Below are 21,033 nucleotides of genomic sequence, written 5' to 3'. Positions count from 1 at the left end.
CAAGCCTGAAGTCTTTGCTCTTCACAAGTACAGCTCCAAGGCTGACATGTGTTCTCCTGACATCAGCAGTGTTGCAGTAGACACGACACAGTGGTCGCATGGTCATAAAGATTCTCTGTACCCAGGGATACATGGACATTGTGTTCACAATACCAGAACACTGGATGAGTGTGTTTTTTAGGATGCCTTATGCACAGAGGTGCTCTATTCATGACAACGCCCCCTGTATAAGGACAGAATGAACACGCATGCACTCCTCATGACCACTCCCTGTGCGTGGGGATGTGGGAGCACACATCCAAGGCAGTGTCTTGACACTTGGGACACAGGGACACATGGTCATGGCAGCATGTGTGCATAGAGTTCTGAGCCCAGAGAGAGGCGCAGCTCAGGACGTCTCCTGGGTCCCCTGGCTACAGCATAGCACATTCTGCCTGAGACCCACATGTTGATGGACTGTCAGGTGTTTGACTTGATGCATTTGAGCAAAGAGTTTGGCTCTGCAGGTTAGCAAGGGAACCTCCCTACAGGACTCCTGAGATTTGACTTCTACTGTGGAACTCTGCTTTGCGAGAATCTTCTGGAATGGCCTTAGAATGAGGAGCTTTCCCATCCCCTCCATTGCTGTGTTGAGATTTGAATCCTAAAAGAAGTGTCTTACTATAAACTGTCCCCAGCTGCAGCACAGGAGGCATAGAGCTAGGAGGAGGCAGGTGTGGACCAGGGTAGGGAGGAGTGGGCCAGTGGGGTCCTGGCCTGGCAGTGCCCAGACGCTAAGGCAGTGGTGTTACTGTGTGCTAGGATGTTTGCCTGTAACCAACTTACCTCTTATCTCTCTCTCCTGCCTCCCTGGCCCTCCACTGCTTTGCCTAAATAACCACTACTTGTTCAAACACTCTGCGCGCGTGGGCTCCGGACTGCGGCCTGCAGGCCAGGAACAAGTGCCTTTCTGTTGAGCAACCCACCGTCTTTATGCTTTCCCAGACCGCCAGTGGTCTGAGTTTCTGACCAACAGGTGACCATCTCTGCCTTCCTGCATGCTGGGGTGATGGCCACAGGACCAGGTGGGAAGAGCTTAGTGTTGAGGCCACCCACTGTGCTCCCCGAAACTGTCACTCATCACAGTTACCTCGTCAGGTGACCCGGCGACAACGCCCCACCCGCGAGGGGTGCACTAGTCATGGGCTTTGTCTTCCTTCAGCAGAGGCTCACAGCACCTAGGGTGTCCACAGCCTTCACCATTGCTTGACGCTGGTGGCTCAGCCCCTAAAGCACCTGACAGTCAGGCAGGTCACACACACAGTCCAGCTTGAGCAAGGTGACCTTAGCATGGCCCTGTTCTTCCAACATACCCACCTCTGGGGTCCCACTCTTTAGTGTGGAAACTGAGGCCGACCAGGAAGAGTACATTGTGAGGTGGAGTCACACTCCCCCTGGCCTCTACTTACCAGATTCCTGTTCTACTTTTCAAAACAAAAACCCTTTAATGTGCTGCTTTTAATGACCACCGTGGCAGCACAGATCTTCTCCCCAGGGCCCTTTCCCTAGGTGGCTGCTGTAGCCAGTACCTGCTCCTCACAGCCAAGAAGTCAGAAGCAGACAGCATCATCACTTAGTGCTGTGACATTGTGGCTGAATTTTCCTATACCCAGATACAACAGCTGCATGTGCTCCATCGGTGAGGCTTGGAGGATTACCTGCATGGGGTTCTTGCCTCACTGGGGCTTATGCCTAAGAGACACCCAAAGCAGAAAAAAAGCAGTTACCATCTATATACCTTAAACACCATATTTAACAAGATGAGACATTTTGAAACAATGGCAACCAAAAATGTTTCTAACTTCATGACATAAGATCCTTTAGACTAAATTACATCATTCCAGCTGCTGTTTACACTCTTGAAAACATTTTGGAGGGGACTTTTAGGAAGACTAAAATGTCAGAAGGACTTTGTAAAACATTACATATGCCAACTCAGGCCGCAAACCCTGTTCCCTGTTGGCGAAGCTTCCTAAGCATTGAGTTTCTTGGACCTGTGCAAAAGTAGACTCCAGGCACTGGAGAGGTGGCACTGTGGTCCTGTCTGCCCCCAGGCATCATAGCAGACCACACAGGCCCTGCCACCGCACTTGAGGCACAGCAGACAGACACACTGCTACTGCACAGCAGCACGGTCGTTCCACAGCTCTCAGTGGGCCTGATTTGACTTCAGACATCTGGGGTTCACTTTTATCCTGTTCCTGGTACAAGGCAAGCGTGACGGACACTGGGCATGTTATATATCAAGCTTGTATATATAACATTGTGCGTGTCTTCGCACCAGTCTCTGCGTCCACACACTTGCAGCCTGCCTGCCCGCCCATCCCTGTGCCTATGTGGGCAACAGCGCCATCCTCTGGCTCCTTCTCCTACTGGACACTTGCCAGTTCCACCTGCTCCTCCACCATCCGGCCTTCTCCTCCTTCAACTCTGAAAGCTCCCTCATTCCTCGGCCCTGCGAAGCTGGTGAATGAGGACTGGGAAGTGCTTAAAAACTGCACCACGCCAGGCCAGGAGCCAGCAGCCTTCAGGACATGGCCTGTGAATGTCCTGTCTGCCAGGCAGGTTGTGCGGAAACCACTGTTCACATACCAGTGGCTGCAGAGGAGGCAGCACACAGGTGCCCATGGCTGGATGGAGAGCTTTGCAATTCTGGACACAACCTCTGCTGGGAGCAGGAACTTGTTAGGACCTTGCAACTGGTGGCCCTCTCCCATGGTGCTGCAACTTGCCCTTTGACCTTGCCAATTCTTCCTTGGGTGCAGACTTCTTCGAATGGACCTGTTCAGAGCCATCTGTTCCCCTAGAGGAAGCTTTGTACACCTTTGTGGACAGGCAGCCCCTGGAGCCAGCTCTGGCCACCTTGATGGCGTCATGACTGATATGTGATATGGCCCTGCAAGCAGAGCTCATGGTCTGCCATGGTTGAGAGCGTGGGGATGGCCTAAGTCAGTGTAAATGTGGCCTTGAATCTGCAGTAGCCAGGGCACAGGTCCTGGCCTCCTACGCTGGCCTCCTTGCAGGCAGCAGCTCAGTGTCTTTCCTCACCCTTGCAGAAGAGCACCCGACTCAAAGCATCAGCCGATGCCACTTCGAGCAGCGACAGGCCCCTGCTGAAGGAGTTCTTACCGCAGCCAAGACGTGTCTAGCCCAACGCTGGGTAACGGTATGGCTGCCTGCTGGGCACTGCCCCGTGTGCTGTGGCTCTCAGACTGTCTGCTCCTCCTCCAGAGTTTTGCTGTGTTGTCCCCTCCACCCTCCTTTTTTTAAAAAATAAGAGTGATTTATTCTGAAAACAAACTACCATTTTTGCACACACACACAGACACACACAGGTAAGTGGCACACTTGACAGTGAGCTAAGCACATAGGGAAAAAGTTATACACGTGTGTATGCACATGCAAATGACACGTAACCAATATGCCATGTCCACTGTTGCCTGACAAGCCAGCTCCTGTCCTTGTGATAGACACAGCTTCACTTAAAGGCTCCTTGGGATAATCCTGTCTTGAATTGGAAGATTTCACACGGCTGCACTGGGCACAGCCCAGTCAATGTCCAGCTGAGACTGTTAGCTGAGCACACAGCTGTAGTCATAGAAGGTAGTGTGATCTGGGGATTGTCGCCCCGGAGAGAGATCTGCACTGCGCAGCCTCTCGCCCCGCCCTCCTGGCTGCCCGCTGCTCTCTGTGCATGCTGTGGCTTCCCATAGAGGCAGCACTGGCCACTGCTGTCTGGTAACTGTCAGCCAAGGGCATGATAGCTTGTTGTTGTCAGCATGACACTGACCCCAGTGCCTGTCAGGCTAGGACATACTAACCTGCACAGGTGAGTCCTGTCTTCTTCCTGGGGTGGTGGCTAGCACCTTAGTTCAGGAATCTCTGGGGACTTTGGTAACCACACATGCCTGTGGTCACAGGGAAGAGGCTCAATGAGCTTAGCACTTTATCCCACTGCCCTCCTAGGTTGTCCCTGGCACGTGGGATGGCCCTTCTGTTGGCACTCAGACAGAGGGTGTTTGTTCCCAGACCTGAATGCGAATTGCCTCCAGGCACAATTCGTATGAGATGGCCCCTCATCTGCCCCTTGGGGTGACCTAGTGGTCTGAGGTAGGCTGATGAGGCTGAAGCCGCATGGGCAGCTAGGGCTTCCTCAGAGGTCTTGGGACTGATGATGGGTCTTCTGTTCTTTTGGCAGAACATACAACTTCGGGACAGCATTTCAGAATTCACCCCTCTGACCTCTTTGCAGAGCTGGGGTGCTCGGGGCACCAGACCTGTGGCTGCCCAGTGCAGCTCTCCCTCTGGGGGAGTAGTGTGCTCCAGGTGGGAGAGTGAGGAGTACACTGTGCTCCCTCCCCACCCAGGCCTTTCCCACAACACGAGGTATGGGTGCTGTGGGTCCAGCCTGGAAACGCCCACTTGATGGACAGACGGCCTTCTATCCCAGCCTCTGAGAGCGGTGTCCTTGGATGCCTGTGTGTGCCTGCACCTACCCCACCCGTCATTCTCAAGAAGGTGGGGGTGGGATCACAGGTCGCCCACTCAGGCACAGCACACTGCAGTCTAGACTGAGACAGGCGTCATTGTCCTAGGCCTGGTGACCGTACAGACAGTTGGGCTGTGGAGAAGGACATGATGCTTGGCTTCACCCTAAGCATTGCAGCTATGAAGCTGGCCTTGCCAGGCCTGAGTGTCCACCTTCTGCCGTTGTCATCCTCTGCTACACTGGAGGAGAAGACCCTGTCCTTTGCAGCCTTGTACATCCCGCACACGGGCTTGGCTCGTGCTGCATCCTGGTGTTCTGACCGCGTGTTTCCTGTGTAAACCACCCACACTTCCCATGTGGAAGTGGCTGTATCAGACACTAAGTGGTCTGCGTCTCCCGGACCCGTGGCCTTGCTGTGCTCACAGTCACTGTCCCCTCACGAGCCATTTCCCTGGATCATGTCTGAGTCTGTTTGATGAGGAGATGCTGAACCTGCACATTGGAGCTTTGGAAGGTATCAGAGTCTCCTTCCTGCCGCCGGCTGCCTGTGGAAGATGACATTTATGTATATGGATAAGTCACACTGTTAAAATCAGGTCTCTCAGGAGTGTCACCATATCCACTACATCCCAGAACGATGTTAGTTTATCTTATTGGAAAACATTTGTTTCGGGGGTGCTGGGAAAGGTGGAGGTTTGGGGCACCCAGGCAGGTATTTATCTCACCCAGAGGTAAGTCCCATACCCAAAGCTGTCTGGGCCAGTGTGGACTCACCCTTTCTAGTCTGCTCAGCCTGACTTCCACTGGTGCCACACAGATCCCATCCAGGGTTTTCCCTGGCGTGGACAGGCCATAGGAAGGCCACTGTACTGTGAATCCCTGCTGCTTCCTGCGCTGGAGTTTCTGTTTCTAGTGGAGCATCCGACAGAGCTGTAACAGGCCTAACAGAGGGAAGATGTTGCAGAAAGTGCCAGCCCGAACTTGGGAGAAAGCCATCCCCATTCCTGTGGAATCATGTGGTGGACCTGGGGCCATAGTGAGGGTCACGGTCACTGGAGAGCCTGCAACCTGGGAAGCACAAATTTTGTAACACAGTTATACAAGGTTTCCCTCCAAACAGTGTGCTTGAGCTGGAGGACCGACAGTCGGAGTAGTTATTGGACCTGGCAGCTGGAGGGCCGGGTGAATATAAACACCACACCAAAGATGGGGGGATGGCCTTGAGCTGTGAACAGACAGAAGAATGCACAGCTGCACTCAGGGCTGTCCCTGGCTTCATACACCCTCATGCCCGTTCACCCTCCTGTGTTGCCATGTGTCAGTCCAGGATTGGAGCCCCTGTCCACACTAGCCCTTAAGTAGTGGTGTGTGCATTTTTACAGCCCTTTTTAAGAACCCAAAACAGGTACCAGTATAATACCTGTGGGGAGGGGCAGGTTCTCTGTATGTTTAGTTAACAAATTATTTGTAATGTATTTTTTTAGGGATCTTAAAATTGCCTTTGCACTGAAGTATTTTCATAGCTGTTTCTATGTCTCTTCTTCATTTGTTGGTGTATCTTCTGATTTTTAAGTATGTTTTTAAAGCTTTCACTTTTTAAGTTTAGGAGATTTTGGCCACTTTAAATGCTGGTGAACGTTCCGGCTGAATGTTTCCATGTCTGATGGGTGAGCCTCCTGGTTCCCCTCCGTGCCTCTCTGTTCCATGGTGTTCCTGGAGAATGACCGGTTGAAGGCATGCCGAGGGTGTAACCATTGTCTTTCTTGGTGGGTCACCATCCTTTGCATTTTCATGTTTTCTGTTTTTTTATTTCCATCCTTCAGCCTTAAACACAGAATATTCTTCCTGCAGGCTCTACGTTCTGCAACCCAGTCTAGGTGTGAGGATACTCTCTCACACCCTACCCCCCATAGCCTAAGTTTACATAGGAATACCCCAGGCTTTGTGCACACTCCAATGTTTTTTTAAATTGTGCTTAGGAAATTACCACGTGAAGGTGCCTAAGAGTTTGAAATAGATGAGGGCACAGGTGAAATGCAGAAACGAGACCGAATGTGAGTGCAGAAGATGTTCCGCCCCACCTCACAGCGGCTGCTTCTTACTTTCCTTAAAGCCAATAACTTTAACTCAAATGAAGCATCTTCTTAATTGCGTTGCACATGTAACGTATATTGGCCAGAATTCATGGTTCTGTTACCTACAAGCAGTTCATCTCATGTATGTTCTCTTACTTTTTGCCCCACATACTTCATGGCCATTTACAAGCTAGTATAAACATGTATACATATGTGCACACACACAAAAACACACTGCATTTTCCTTCCAGCCTCCATTCTGGTAGCTCTGTGCAGAGATTTTGCCCTCTGCAACCATCAGGCTCCTTGCATTCACACACACACACAACATCAGACTCCACCATCAGGCTCCTTACATTCACACACACACACAAACCAGGCTCCTTACATTCATTCACTCACACACACACACACACAAACCAGGCTCCTTACATTCTCTCTCTCACACACACACACCATTAGGCTCCTTACATTCACTCACACACACACACACCATCAGGCTCTTTACATTCACACACACACACACCTAGGAAGGGTGCTTGGGCTGTGGGTGACAGCAGTGCTGGACTGACCTGAGGACCTCCCTCTGTTCCCTCAGCCCAGCCAGCAGGATCCAGGCTAACCAATGCAAAGCCGCATGCCACCCTGAGTACGGGTGTCTACCCCTTGCTATTATGCTAGCTAGGAAAACATGACCCTCAATCCCAGCGATATATTCCTGAGTACAAGCAGACCAAAGGCCCTGCCCAGGGAGCTCCTGGATAGGAGGAGGCTCTGAAGGCTGAGTTAGCAGAGTGGGGGATGACACCGCCAGGACTGGAACCATGGGGTGACTTTGAGTGACTTTGAGTGTCTCTCCTGAGAGCATTTCCTCTGGTGGTCTGGAGAAAGCTCCAGCCTGGGCCTCTGAACTCAAGCTCAAGGTCTGTCTGCACTGACTGGTACTGGACTCAGCCAACCACATTTATTTCATCTTAATGTAATTCATCGGCAATGCCACAGAACAGCAGGCCCTTGTGTTCTACATTTCTTTTTGGAAATTTCCCACATACGACTGTAAAAACAGGAAAAACAGTCCCTTGGCGAATGCAATCCTTTGTATGAAGAGCTAGAAGACGGGTGAATAGACAGAGCGGTTCTGATGCTGTTGTCTGAACAAAGCTTTAACGAAGAGGTGTGTGTTGGAAGTGTTGCGAAAGTGTGCTAATTTTGCAGAAAAATGTCTATCAATTTATATAGCTTTATTTTTTACCTTATCAAGAGATGCAGAATTTTAATATGCATATATTGTCTTAAATCATGTTTGTCTGCATTACCACTTAAAATGTCCATCTACAATGTAATGTAAGAATAAGAGAGAATCAAAGAGTATTTAACATGAATGGTTATCTGTAGCTGTCATCATCATAAGTACCGGGATTTATTTTAAATTATCAAATATAGTAAATACATTAAACATGTCATTCTCCAACACTAATGTTTAACTGGTAGCCCAATAACCTGCTTTGAAAAATTAAATTGTGAATTAAACCAGATCAGATGTCTCATGAGGTTTATTTTGTGTGCTGCTGTGGATTGTGCCAGTGATTTCTGTGGGCAATCCTGATACACTGGGTCTTCCCATAGGAGACTTCATGCACCTCTCTGTTTTCTTACAAATCCATATAGTATGTAGTTGCTCACACACTTCTGCTAACAGAAACCGTGGTTCAAAGCACACATGTCTATTGGGCAGGAGGCCATACTGTATGGGTATTGTGAGAAACAGAATCTCTTAGCTTTACTGAAGAGGGGCAGGATACTGGTATGATCGATACTACACCTCCATCCTTGAGCATATGGGGGCTGCAAAGCTACACTATGACGACCGTGGTCCAAGGCCTGGGAGAACATGCTGAATATACCTAGAACAAGAAACTTAGCATCAGGGGGCTGGAGAGATGGCTCAGAGGTTAAGAGCATTGCCTGCTCTACCAAAGGTCCTGAGTTCAATTCCCAGCAACCACATGGTGGCTCACAACCATCTGTAATGGGGTCTAGTGCCCTCTTCTGGCCAGCAGGCATACACACAGACAGAATATTGTATACATAATAAATAAATATTTAAAAAAAAAGAAAAGAAACTTAGCATCAGAATCCCCACTGTCATAAGTCTTCCTCACCAGCCCTCCTGTGCACCCTAAAGCTAGTCTTGTGCCCCACCTCTAGAACACCTCCCCTTTCCTTTTTTTTCTGTAAAAATTGGGGCTCAGCCATCCCAGTCTCAATATCAGGCAGCTATTTCCAGTTGAGCAAGCAGACTCTGGGTACCATTGAGGAACCTCAAGAACGCTCCTGAGTCTGCTCCTCTAGGCTCCTCACTGCCTGGCACCCCCTGCAGCTGGATGTCCTGATACTTCAACAATAAAACATCAGGATATTGAGCTCCTTTGTTGGACATCTGGGCCCCAGCTATCACCTGAACCTTCAGAGTAGATCACCTAGGAGCCAGGAGGGGCCATGGGATCCAAAGCCACTTTCCTCACGTGGGTGGTTTCCTTTTTTTGGTGCCCGTCCCGGAACTAGCTCTTGTAGACCAGGCTGGCCTCGAACTCACAGAGATCCGCCTGCCTCTGCCTCCCGAGTGCTGGGATTAAAGGCGTGCGCCACCACCGCCCGGCAACGTGAGTGGTTTCTAGTGAAGGGTGGGCTTCAGGCTTTGCTGTGATACGCCAATGATCAATGGAATTCTTGGCTCCTGGCCATCTGAGGGCTTCACGTGGCCCATGCAGTTGACAATCCTGAACCTGCGGGACCAGAGGGAGGACCTAGAAATGTCTGGTTAAGTGAGACAGAGATGATACCCAGCAAGTTCCTCTGGTTCTCCACCTGCGAAGTCTTTTGTAACTAAGAAGGTCTTGGTGCTATCAACCTTCTCTGCAGACATGGGACCAGAGCGGCACCTCTGACTTTGAACCACCTATTTCAGGGCAACCGACACACAGGCTACCTGATAGTAACATTGGGCCATGCCCTCACTTGTCACCTAGAGAATGAGGGAGTGAGGGACATGGGATTTGCAGGTGCCTGAGCCAGTGTCCTGCCTCTGCTCTGCCCAGCTCTGCTGACCTCTGGGGCTTTGGCTTCTTCACCCTATGTCAGAACATTCGACATCCAGCTTGGCTCTCTCACCTAGAGTTGAATAGCAAATAAATAAATGCAAAGTAGTGTTGTGGGATAGAATATCTAACTATGTAAAGGTGTGTTGCTTTTGTTTATGCTGCATTGTTTAACTAGGTAAAGATGTGTTACATTTGTTTATGTTTCAGAATATTACTTTAATTATATAAAGATGTGTTGCATGTGTTTATTTTTCAGGATATTACTCTAACTATGTAAAGGTGTGTTGCTTTTGTTTGTGCTGCATTGTTTAACTAGGTAAAGATGTGTTTCTGTGGTGATATTTTGTTTGTAATTAACAAATCTTGCCTGAAGATGAGAGAAGCAGAGTGGCCAGCCACTAGAGTTCTTCCCTCTACCAATGCTCAGACCAGAGGGGTGATCCTGTCTCTACAAATCCTCAGAATGCTTCTCCAGACTGCAGCTGAGCTCTTGTATCCGCCTGCCTTATATTCCTCTCTCCATCCAGCCATATCACTCCCTTTCTCCCTGGTACTGGGATTAAAGGTGTGAGCCACCGCCTCCTAGCTCTTTTTCTCTTTGAGACTGGATCAACCTAGTGTAGCCCAGGGTGACGTTGAACTCACAGAGAACCTCCCGACTCTGTCCTCCCGAGTCCTGGGCTTAAAGGTGTTTGCCACCACTACCTCGCACGTGTGGCTAACTAGTGGCTTAGCTCTGTGCTTGGATCTTCAGGCAAGCTTTATTTGTTAAAAGACAAACAAAATACCACCACATGTTTCTGTTTCACCTTGCCTGCCTAAGGCACATGATTAATAGAATAAAAAGCTGAAAGGCCAGTAGCTAGACAGAGGAGGAAATAGGTGGAGCTGTGGGCAGAGAGAAAAGGGGAACCAGCCAGCCAGCTGCCAGGGACCAGGCAGGCAGGGGTCAGGCAGGCATAGAGGAAGCAGGAAAGTAAAACATACAGAATGAAAGATAAAACACCCTGAGTCAAAACATAGATGAAGAGAAACAGGTTAAATTAAGTTGTAAGAGCTAGTGGAACAAATATAAGGTCTAGCATTTATAACTAACAAGTTTTCGTGTCATGATTTGGGAGTTGGCGATCCAAGAAAGCCTGCTACAAAGTGGAGACTAATGGATGGAATTCCAAGGACCAAGGCAGAGACCAAGACCAACTGTCCCTTCTGCGTGTCTAGTGGGGCTTCTCCAACCCCTGATACAGCCTGGGTATAGGTTACTCTGGGACCCCTTTTGGGTTATCCATTCTCTTAGCTGAAAGGTACCGTCCTCTTCCTCTCACAACTGACTTCCTGTATGTGGCACAGAACACTGTCTTCAGCAGGAAGAGACCACAGGGGAGCATGTGCAGAATCGTTAACATCATATCCTGTGCTTCCCTGTTCATGGCGTTTGATTCCGGGACTGCTGAACCAGCTCAAACTCTGAGACACTGTGGACGAATCTATCCTCAGTTTCTGAGGATAGAGATCCAAGGCCATAATGTCTGGGTCCCTGCTCCTGCTTGGGAAATCTGTCCTGATTCCTGCCTCTCTCCTGCCTGTGCCCTAGGCCCCAGTCCTGTTGCATTGGATCTAAACCAGGGATGACTACACTGTAAAGGTGTACCTAGTGAACTGGGGGCCGCGGTAGTGCACTCCTTGAGGCAAGGGCAGGAGGATCTCTGAATTCAAAGGCAGCCTGGTCTACACAGTAAATACCAGTCAGCCCTGCTGGGAACAACCAGGCCAAACAGGAACACCATACCTTCTGTGGGGAGCTCTCCTTTGAGAAGGAGCAATCTTGAAGTGAGAGTCCACAAAACCAAACAAACAAAAACGGTGTGCCTGATGGTGCCTGCAAGCCCAGATCCACTGACTCCTGTTCCTAGGGCATGCTGTGGCGTCTCCAAGCCCATGAGTCCCCTTTGCACAGACCGGTCCACTGAGATGTCCTGAGGACACAAACCACTGTAGTCACTAGAACAGTTACAGCCTGCCCAGGAGTTGATGTACCTGCTTTGTGTCCCAGTGGAAAAGCCAGGAACTTGGTCGGTGAATGCCATAGCAAATCTGGGGCTTCCTTTGCTCTGGGAGGCATCAGATTACCAGCTGACCCTTTCTACTATTTAATCGGGCGGCAATGGTAACCAAACCTGCTCCTTCTTCCCTCCCTCCGCCCCCTCCTGCAAAGACCCCTGAACCGACTTGATCTCCTGAGCTTCCTGCCCTCCCCACCACACTCCTTTGTGATGGTAATTTCCTGTGTCTTTAGCTGGGGCCTGGGGCTCTTGAAGCTGCTGGGCACAAAAGGCTTACCCGGCTAACAAGCCTGACACCAGCAGGGGCTGCTGGGATGTGTGTGTAATGGCATGGATGGGCTTCGTCATTGTCTGCACAAGTCCCTTGCACTGCCTCACTTGAGACCCAACCTAACGTTTTCTGAAAGGCAGAAGGCTTCTTAGCTTCCCAAAGCAGGATGGTGTCCTGGGTTGGCCTCGTTACCAGCGGACCTACTTAGGGCTGTGCTGGTGTTTTAATGGGTTGACAGTTTTCTGGTTGTCAAGGGATGCTTGCATAGTCTCCTAGTAAAGTGTTGGAAGGCTCCTACCCCCCTGTGCAGTGCCACCCATGTGGAGTCGTGCGGCACTGGCCACTTCTGGTTCCGCACCAGTGTTGACAGCTGTTTGTGAACCCACGGAAACTCTGTGCATGGGAGCTGCTGCTTTTGCACTTCTGTGAACTTTCACTGCTCCATTAAATGACATTCAATACAGCTGTGTAGAGAGGGTCCTTTGATGCCATCATGGGAAACAGGAACTTTGCCTTTTTTTTTAAAGAACCATATGTGGAGGTTGTCAGATGGCTCAGTGGGTAAGAACACTTGCTATCAAGGTTGATGACCCGAGTTTGATCCCTGGAACTCATACAGTGGAGAGAACAGACTCCCGCAAGTTGTCCTCTGACCCCCACATGTGTGCCTCGGGACATGCATGGGTCCAGTTTTTGTATTGCTTTGTGTTTTTTGTTTTATTTTGTTTTAACTGAAAAAAAAAAGAGCTTCATGCAGGTCCAATCTGACCCTTTGGGTATGTGTGGGAGATTTCAGGACAGAAACCCAGCCCTGCACCTCAGCAGCTCCTAGCAGCCAGCCAGTACAAGGCAATGCCTCCTTATCTTCCTCTCTGACTAAAGAAAACTGCCTTTAAAGGTCTGGAGAGGTAGCTCCGTGGTTAAGGCCACTGCTTGCTCTTCCAAAGGACCCAGGTTCAATTCCCAGCACCTACGTGGCAGTTCGCAACCATCTATAACTCCAGTTCCACGGGATTTACACCCTTCTCTGGCTTCTGGACAACAGGCACTCAAGTGGTGCCAACATACATGCAGGCAAAACATCCATAAACATAAAGAAAATTTTTAAAATAACCTAAATATAAGAAAGAAAAAGCAAAGAAATTCCAAGCTTCACAAGTCCTTCCCGAGCTCTTCCCCCACAACCCTTACTCAGCTGGTGGGGTACTCTGCTCCCCCATACCTTCTCCCCACTACCAGCACGTGGCCCAGACAGAAAAGCTTCTATATTGAAGACTGGGCTGGGGATGTGCCCAGTTCTGGACAGGGCAGGGTGCTGAGGCTTGCCTAAGAACATCCACTCCAGGAATGGCATACTCACCCACAGGGAGGGTCCTTTAGTGGTCACCCCAATCCCAGAGGAGTGTCCATCTTACCTACCCTGCTCAGCTCAGAGTCATTGCCACCCCTCAAGTGGGTCCAGCCATGGCTATAATTTCCCACCCGTTTGATTTACTTCCCTCTCCACGGTCTGTTCTATTAGAAGAGGCTCCCACTTCTACCCGGCCACTGGAGACACTTTTATGCCCACCCTCTAATCTAAAGGTTTACATCTAGTTGCCCGTTTGTGATGCCTGCCTGCCTGCCTGCCAGCCCGCCCGACCGCCCGCCCACAGGGTCAAACAGTGGCCTCTTTGGGTGTCTTCTGACAGACCTGAGTCTGTCTCAGGACACGGTGCCCTTCCTGTCCATGACACTCAGAAAGCAGGGGTGCTGTTCATGAGTACTAGGGGACGGGAAAGACTGACTTCTTGCCTTGGTACCAAAGAATGGAGTGCTTGACCATATGGTCTTTCTTGGGGGTCGTGAGTGCACCTCTTGGCAATCTGGGGTCTGCAGTGGCGTTTAGGGTTCCCTACAAATGATAACCCACGGAACCTCAACAATCAACACGCTCTTCCGCCTGCAGGTCAGATAAGAACGCGGAGGCCAGAAAGGCTCGTGGAACCTGTCTGAAGCCAGGGGGTTTCCACCTAAGTCGGTTCTTCCACCTGGAGCAGCAGAGAAGGGGTCTTGGGAGAGCTCGCAAACCCAGCCCCGTCAGCTGGGGCGTCAGAGTGGACATAAGTCCCTTTAGGCTAGTTGTGAGTGTCCCAGAGCAGATCCCGAGGTATAGAGAGCTGGGACACAGGTGCACCTGAACCCGGGCTCGGCTGGGCTCCGAAGACCTCCTGACTGAAAGGGACTGGGGGCGCAAGCACTTCCCTTTTCCCAGACCCGCCCCTACCCCGCCCTTTTCCACTCGTGCAAACCCGCCCTTGTCCCACCTCCTCCCCAGGACCCCGCTCTTGCCCCCTCCCCTTGAATCCCGCCCATGCCCCGCCTCCTCCCTTGAGATCCCTTTCCCACTGTCCGGCTGCAACGGTCGCTTCAGGGTCCCCGGCGCCTCAGCCCCTCCCCCACCCACGCTCGGGCTCCCGCCTTCCCTTCTCCTCCCTCCCCCTCTCAGTGGCCCCGGACCGACTGGCGGGCGGAGTCTGGGAGCGTGGCACCTGCGAGCAAGTGAGCTCGCTGGACGCGGAGAAGACAGTCCCCAGCACAGACAGGTGTGCACGGGGTTGGGGCGGCGGGGGACAGAGGAAAGAGGAGGGGTGAGAAACAGAAGGGGGGGCGGTTACGGGAATGAGGGTGTGGTTGGCAGAAGAAGGGAGTGGGACCGAGCTCGCCGCCCAGAACCATTCTTGTCTGGATTGCTTTGCTGTGGAACTGGGTCTCCCCCTACATTACACCTCCTCCCAGAAGGAACTCTGGCTCCGAGCGGGGTCTCTCTTTTTCCCCATTGTTGAGAATGTCACATGGAGGGGGAATCCCCCCACATACCAGGAAAGGTGTCACTGGCAGGAGGCGGGGCTCTTGCCTCCAAACTGCCCTCCCAGCTCTCTCAGAGCTCTCTCCGACTCTCTCCAACCCAGTGGTTGGGCCAGTGTCCAGGACAGGTATCACAGACAAGGAGGCTTGGTTGGGTCAGCACCTGGTTCTCTGGCTGATCTAGGGCCGGCTGCTTTGCCTTTTTGCCAAAAGAAGTTTAGGCTGCAGCAGGTTAAAAATAATTCTGTCACTTTCTCTGCTAACTCCAAAGTCTCCCACTAGGAGTTACTCTTTAATCCGGCTCTTGGCATGGCTACTCTTGACCCTCTCAGGCCCTAAGTCAGGAGACCAAGTATCCCTTGGGTTTTTAGAAGCCTCCTGGCCATGACAAGTCCTACCCCAAATAGCTGCAGAGCCAGGGGCCAGCGGGGATTAAGATGCCCAGCTGTCCAAAGGATGTGCTGCAGGGCTGTGGGAGGTTCCAGGATGTGTGTCCCTGGCAGCGGGTCACCACCAAAATAAAGTACCACCCTTTCTCCTTGGCTGCTGGGCCTTGGGTGTGCATGGTCCTCTCCTCCAGTAAGCAGGGGACCACCTGGCCAGGTAAGGGTGGGGTACTGCCCTGGAGGTGGAGTCTCTGGGTCCTGTGGAGGTCTTCTAATGTAGACCTGTGAGCCCTGTCTATCCCAAAGCTGGCCTCAAGACCTGAGCTCTCAGAAGAGGACTTCAGTGCTCTGCTGCAGTATCAGTCAGGGTCAGCTGCAGCAAGAGGGACCTCCACTTTGTTCTTAACCTTGCTGACCTCCGGAGCCCTGCTAAGGCAAGGTTCTGTTTTAGCTTGTCACCTTGACCTGCGTGCAGTGCCTCGATAGAGGCTTGAGAATGGTCATTCATGCTCGCAGGCCCAATGTGGTCAAGAGCCACTGGGCTTCCGCAAGATGGCAGAAGCCTACCCTAGCTGACTTGCCAAATTCTATAAAAATGGAGACCTGTAAAAGACTTGCAGAGCGTGAAGGGTGTGAGGGCCAAGGATGGCCATGGAAGCCACCTCCAGGCCTGTGGGAAAAGTCACAGTGATGAGGATCCCCTCATTGCTGGGTGGCTGTTCAGAGAACTCTGACCTCTTCTGCAGAATTACCTTAACTACCTTTAGTGGGGAGGCCTGGGAACCTGAAGAGGGACCGAATGTCCCTTCTCCATGCTGCCAAGACTTTCTGGGGATGTTCTCTACTTGTAGGTCCTAAGTCAGCTCTGCTTGGGGGTCTCCAAGTGCAGACATTGCCTTGCAAAACCTGGTGTCTTAGTCACTTTGGTACAGAGGCCCCTTACTTGAAGGTTACTGCATTTCATTTCTGCAAAATATGACGAAATATGAAGCCAAGAGAGGACCCTTAGATAAGGAGCAGAACAGGTGACCTGGCTGTGCCAGCAGAGGCTCTGGAGATGCAGCTGTCACCCGTGTAAGGGTGACAGTGACGGGAACACCATGTCCTGTGTGTACCCAGCTGTCTCTGTGCCACTCCCTGGCTTTACCTTCCTGGTTCAGGTGAGAGGGGGGTCAGGACACCACACTTGACCTCTCATGGTGATACCTGAGTCCTGGGTCCTGACGCGCAGGTCCCTGTCTCCCCCACATCTTAGGGAAGTAGCGGGAGCCTTCCTCTGCAGGGCCTGGCATTCGTCTATTTTTCCCTTGGAAAGTGCCCCAGAAGGTGGACAGGAAGTTGGGGCTCTTTGGGAGGCACTACACCTGTGAGAAAGTCACTTGGGGAAGTGTCCCCTGCACGGAGTGGCTCTGGAGTACCTTGCTCCACTCTGGGCCATGGCTGAGGACCAGGGGCCCTTTGTAGTCTCACCACCTCAGGCTGCCACAGGCCTGGGAAGATGCAGTGTTAATCCCTCCGGGCCCTGTCAAATAGAGCTCGCAGAACATTGGGGCTTTGACAGGACAGTGAACGCACCATGGCTAGCTACCAAGAGACCCTTGGACACACAAGACGGCCAGTCACTTTGGACCAAGAGCCTAGAATGTGAAGTAGCTCAGTCATGAGTTGTGGCCAGTATAGTCAGCTCTGTGGAGTCACGGAAAACAGGCTCCTCCCCGGAATATTCAGGGTTACTTTTAGGGCAAATGCTCAGAGACCTAAGGAAGTGCCAGCTACCGAAAGCCCGCATTTCAGCTGGGAAAGCTCTGGGAATGGACATCACCTAAATTTCCAAGATGGAATAAAGAGCAAAACCAAAACAAATCTACCAGGGAAGCAGCAGCGGACCCAGAGACAGTGACGACACACACCTCTTCTCAGTTTCTAGGTCTGGGAGAGGCTCTGCACGCAGGAGACAGAGGTGGAGGTGGGGCCGGAGTTGTGGGAAGGGTTAATGACCCTTAGTGGTGGGCTGGAACCCGAGGCGTCTGCACTTCCACTGCCCCTTCTTTCCGCTCTGTGTGGGCTGTAGGCTGAGAGTCCCTGGGGCCCAGGCTGTGGCGGCAGCCCATCCTCCATGGTGTTGCCTCCTTTGCATGCATTGGCACTTGTCTCATGCTGTAGTCGGTGCCAGCCGGCAGAAGCAGGAGTTACCCTGACAGAGACAACAGCAGGTGGATGATAAACACTGGCTGACAGACCAGTGAGGCAGGAGGTGGGGCTTTGCCAGGTCGCAGGAGTTCCAGCTACCTGGTGACTTTTCATGGCTGTGGATGGGTTTAACCCTGCCCTGGTGTGCGCAACACCTATTGAGGCTTCAGGGTGCAGAGACCTGGGACCTGGGCCACCCAGACTGGCCTCTCATTGGACGTAGGATATCGGCAAGCTGTCAGACACCTGTCCAGTGCCTGAGGTTCTGCTACCGGTGAGAGTTAGCTAACAAGTCCATGTGGCTGCAATCCTCAGAACGGAACTTCTGTTCCCAAGGGCAGCACCAGCTGTGAAAGTCCGATTCCTGCCTCTCAGGAAACACATCGCTGCCTATCGCCCCTCTGCTGTGCCCAGCCTCCCTCTCTGCCTGCTCATGATCAAATTATCAAAAGACACGGGGGTGTTCTTACATAGAGCACACCAGGCGTGGTGTGCAAAGCAGCTGGGAGATAGCACTCTGCTGGAGAAAGGAAGGTTTGAGCTGGAAGCACGCAGAACTCAACTATCAACCTAAGGACAACCTAGAGGGCCAGGGTACCTCCAGGTGCTGTACTGTTCCTCACCATTGCTGAAGAAAGAACCTGGACTCTTCTCCACTGTCCTTTGAGATAGACAACAGAAGCACAGACACGGGGGGCAGCATTGAGGCAGAGACACCCCCTGGCCCACTTTGAACACTCTTAAGTATGAATGCACATAACGTCAGCCTGGCTTCTCCCCAGAAAAGTGTGGGACACAAACATTTCCAAACATTAAATTCTCTTCGCTAGAATTTAGAAGACTAGAGGATAAAATAGGATTGATTGGTTGGTTGGTTGGTTGGTTGGTTGGTTGGTTGGTTGGTTTTTGAACTAAGAAAATTTCCCTTCCAACATTTTATAGTCATAATTTGGTTCCCAGAGCCCAGAAGTAGGTCTCTGGCCAAGGGTCAGTTGTCCTTGGAATTCTGTCCTTCACAAGTCTCGGCATGCAGGTGAGTGGGTGAGACTGTGCTGGTCTCGCCATGTGCGGTACCAGTAAAGAATTCTCACCCCATGTCCCCCGGGGTCTGTCCCCAGACCATTGCAGGGACAGCTTGAGAAACGTCATAATAAACAGACACAGAGAGAGGATACAGTGGGCAGCAGTAAACCACAAAGGGACAGGCAGACCAGCTGTCCATACCCAGGGTGACTGGGTGCTGGGGAGGAAGTGGGAGAGCAAAGCCTTAGCTGGACACTTCCCAGAGCTAGAATGTCTGGATCGTGGGCATTCCCTGGCCAGGCCGCCCGCTTCCTACCTGAAGGGGTCACACTGTCAACAGAGGTTCTCAGGCTCTAGGCACCTCGGTCGCATGGCTAGAGCCAGACATCTTGGTACAAATCTCCAACCACGGGCGGGCAGACTCTAGGAGGGACAGGAAGCAACACCAGAGCAAAGCAAGGCCGCTGACCATGGTGTGGGTTTCCTCTGAAGAGAGGCAAGGCCTGTTCTGACAAGGAGCTTGACAGGGATTTTGAAGTTGGGATCTTAACCATCTAACCTGTCCATGAGAAAGTCTCCTGCAGACAGTAGCCTCTTCCAAGATGGGACTGAGGAAGGAAGGGCTATAGCAAGGGGTCTGTAGCCTGAGGCAGAGGCATCAGAGCTAGAGGACAAAACCTGTGGGACCACCAAAGCAGCGTACCAGGACTGGTTCCACTTTTGCTCTTGGAAAGGCCTTTGGGCATTAAGCCAACAGAGAGGAGTCCTGTGGCACCTTCCCTGTGCTAAGTGCACCAGAGACCCCAGTGGGCAGTTACCTGGGTCAGGTGAAAGTACTCCTGGTACCTTTGAAAGGGTGTTGCTTTCTCTTTAAATTCAAGATCGCTCCCCAAGGGAGCTTCACCATGGTGTTTGCCAGAGTTTCCCACAATAATGTTTGTTCTGGACCTAGGAGCCCTTTGCTTTGCTTAAAAAATATTTTGAGTAATCTGAAAAGCCACAAGCCCGGCTTTGACAGCCTGCTCGGCCAGTGAGGCAGACCTGGAAAGCCAGGGAGCTGGCACTAGCTTGTCCTTGAAACAAGAAACTAAATGTCAAGAAAGTCTAGGTTTTTCTCCTTTTCCCCTTTTACGTTGAAGAAGTAAGTACTGTTTTTCTTATACAACCCTATTTCAGTATATAAGCGACGGATGATTTTGGGTTTTGGGTTTTTTTGTTGTTGTTGTTTGTTTTTTTTTTTTTTTTTGACTGTAAGACAGCCTGCTACAAGCTGTTGAAATTTGGAGAATAAACTTAACTTCACACATGTTACAGCCCCTTTATAATAAACGCTAACGTAGCTAGTGGGTTTGTTCTTGTCCAGAGAACTAAATCTTCTATCTTCCTGCACCTTGACCTCATTTCCTTTGCTGTCCCAGCCTCATGTCTGACTGCTGGTGCTTCGTCTTGTGCAAGGAATGTGGCCGAAGCAGTCCTCCATTGGAGCAGCACAATGGGGGCTCAAAGGAGGAGGCCGATCACCAAGTGGATGTGTCCGATGGCATCAGGCTTGTTCCAGACAAAGCGGAGGCCAAAGTGGAGGCCCCAGGTAGGTGCTGGTGGTCCCAGCTTCTCTCTGATCCCGTTGATGATTAGATTCTGAAGTCCTTTGTTCAGCTGCAGGGCACCAGATGGAGTGGCTGAGCCCCTGGCTGCGCTGGGGGTTCTTGTGAGTTAACCTGCTTCTGGGTAGCTTGCCTGCTTGTTGGCTACTTCAATAAGTATCATAGAAAGAGGTTGGCTTTGGTTAGAGATTATGAAAACTATGTCTTTGGGTTTTAAATAAAGTACAGTACACCAGAAGGAGGAACTAATCATAGTCTTTGCTTCCTTTCTTTCTTTTTTGTACTGTTGATTTTTTTCTGGCATGTTTTATCTTAACATGCCAAATAGCTCCCTGCTCACAGAAAGGATAAAACTAGAGCCATATGTTGTGTACCCCCAGACTTCCCAGGCCATACAGTGTGTACCCCCAGACTTCCCGGGCCATAGAGTGTGCACCTCCAGACTTTCAGGGCCATACAGTGTGTACCCCCAGACTTCCAGGGCCATAGAGTGTGCACCCCCAGGTTTCTGGGGCACAGGCTTTTCCCATGGTCAGTTTTTGCAGTAGGATAGTCATGTTGGTCCATGGCCCTGTGCAGTCGACAAGCTCTGGCGTGAAAGAAGAGCTGAGTGTGCCTTGAGTTTGCATGCTCTTAGCTGTGTCTCCCCACCTCACCCCAAAAGTAAAGCATGCGGCAGGCTGAGAGGGGTGTACATCCCACTGAGGGGGAAGTGTGAATCTGACTCCAGGGCTGTCTGATTCTGTGACTGACCAAGCGTCAGGCTGCAGGCCTAAGGAAGCTCTTTCAGCACCATCTCCTCGCCATCTTGACTCTTAGGGCCATGGCCCAGACTGGTATTTGCGGCAGTTGGTCTAACTCATGGGGCCAACTGGGCTGTTTACTCTGAGGCGTCCCCATCTTCGCCGAGGGTGTGTGTCTTGATCAGGGTGTCTGTGGTGATAA

The 21,033-nt window shown here is 51.3% G+C and overlaps 2 protein-coding genes across 9 annotated transcripts in view; both read left to right on the top strand.

The window, feature by feature from the left end:
- The window catches only part of Atp11a (ATPase phospholipid transporting 11A), a 108,217-nt gene extending 100,079 nt beyond the window's left edge, over positions 1 to 8,138 (top strand). For 2 of the 6 annotated variants that reach the window (XM_057752109.1, XM_057752108.1), the window contains one exon: positions 4,238 to 8,138. In XM_057752109.1, the coding sequence (XP_057608092.1) occupies positions 4,238 to 4,465 (228 nt within the window). In that variant the 3' untranslated portion in view covers positions 4,466 to 8,138. Of the gene's footprint in view, positions 1 to 930 lie in introns of all 6 variants that reach the window. The other 4 variants (XM_057752113.1, XM_057752110.1, XM_057752111.1 and 1 more) reach the window with 3 other exon arrangements.
- An 11,913-nt stretch (positions 8,139 to 20,051) lies between these two features.
- Positions 20,052 to 21,033, top strand: part of Mcf2l (MCF.2 cell line derived transforming sequence like) — a 132,595-nt gene continuing 131,613 nt past the window's right edge. For 2 of the 3 annotated variants that reach the window (XM_057753074.1, XM_057753071.1), the window contains exon 1: positions 20,053 to 20,072. The gene's annotated coding sequence lies outside the window, so the exon portion shown is untranslated. Of the gene's footprint in view, positions 20,073 to 21,033 lie in introns of all 3 variants that reach the window. The other variant, XM_057753068.1, reaches the window with a different exon arrangement.

Source organism: Chionomys nivalis, chromosome 20 (genome assembly GCF_950005125.1).
Source record: "Chionomys nivalis chromosome 20, mChiNiv1.1, whole genome shotgun sequence".
Lineage (NCBI taxonomy): Eukaryota > Metazoa > Chordata > Mammalia > Rodentia > Cricetidae > Chionomys > Chionomys nivalis.
This window is presented reverse-complemented; position numbering and strand designations above follow the sequence as displayed.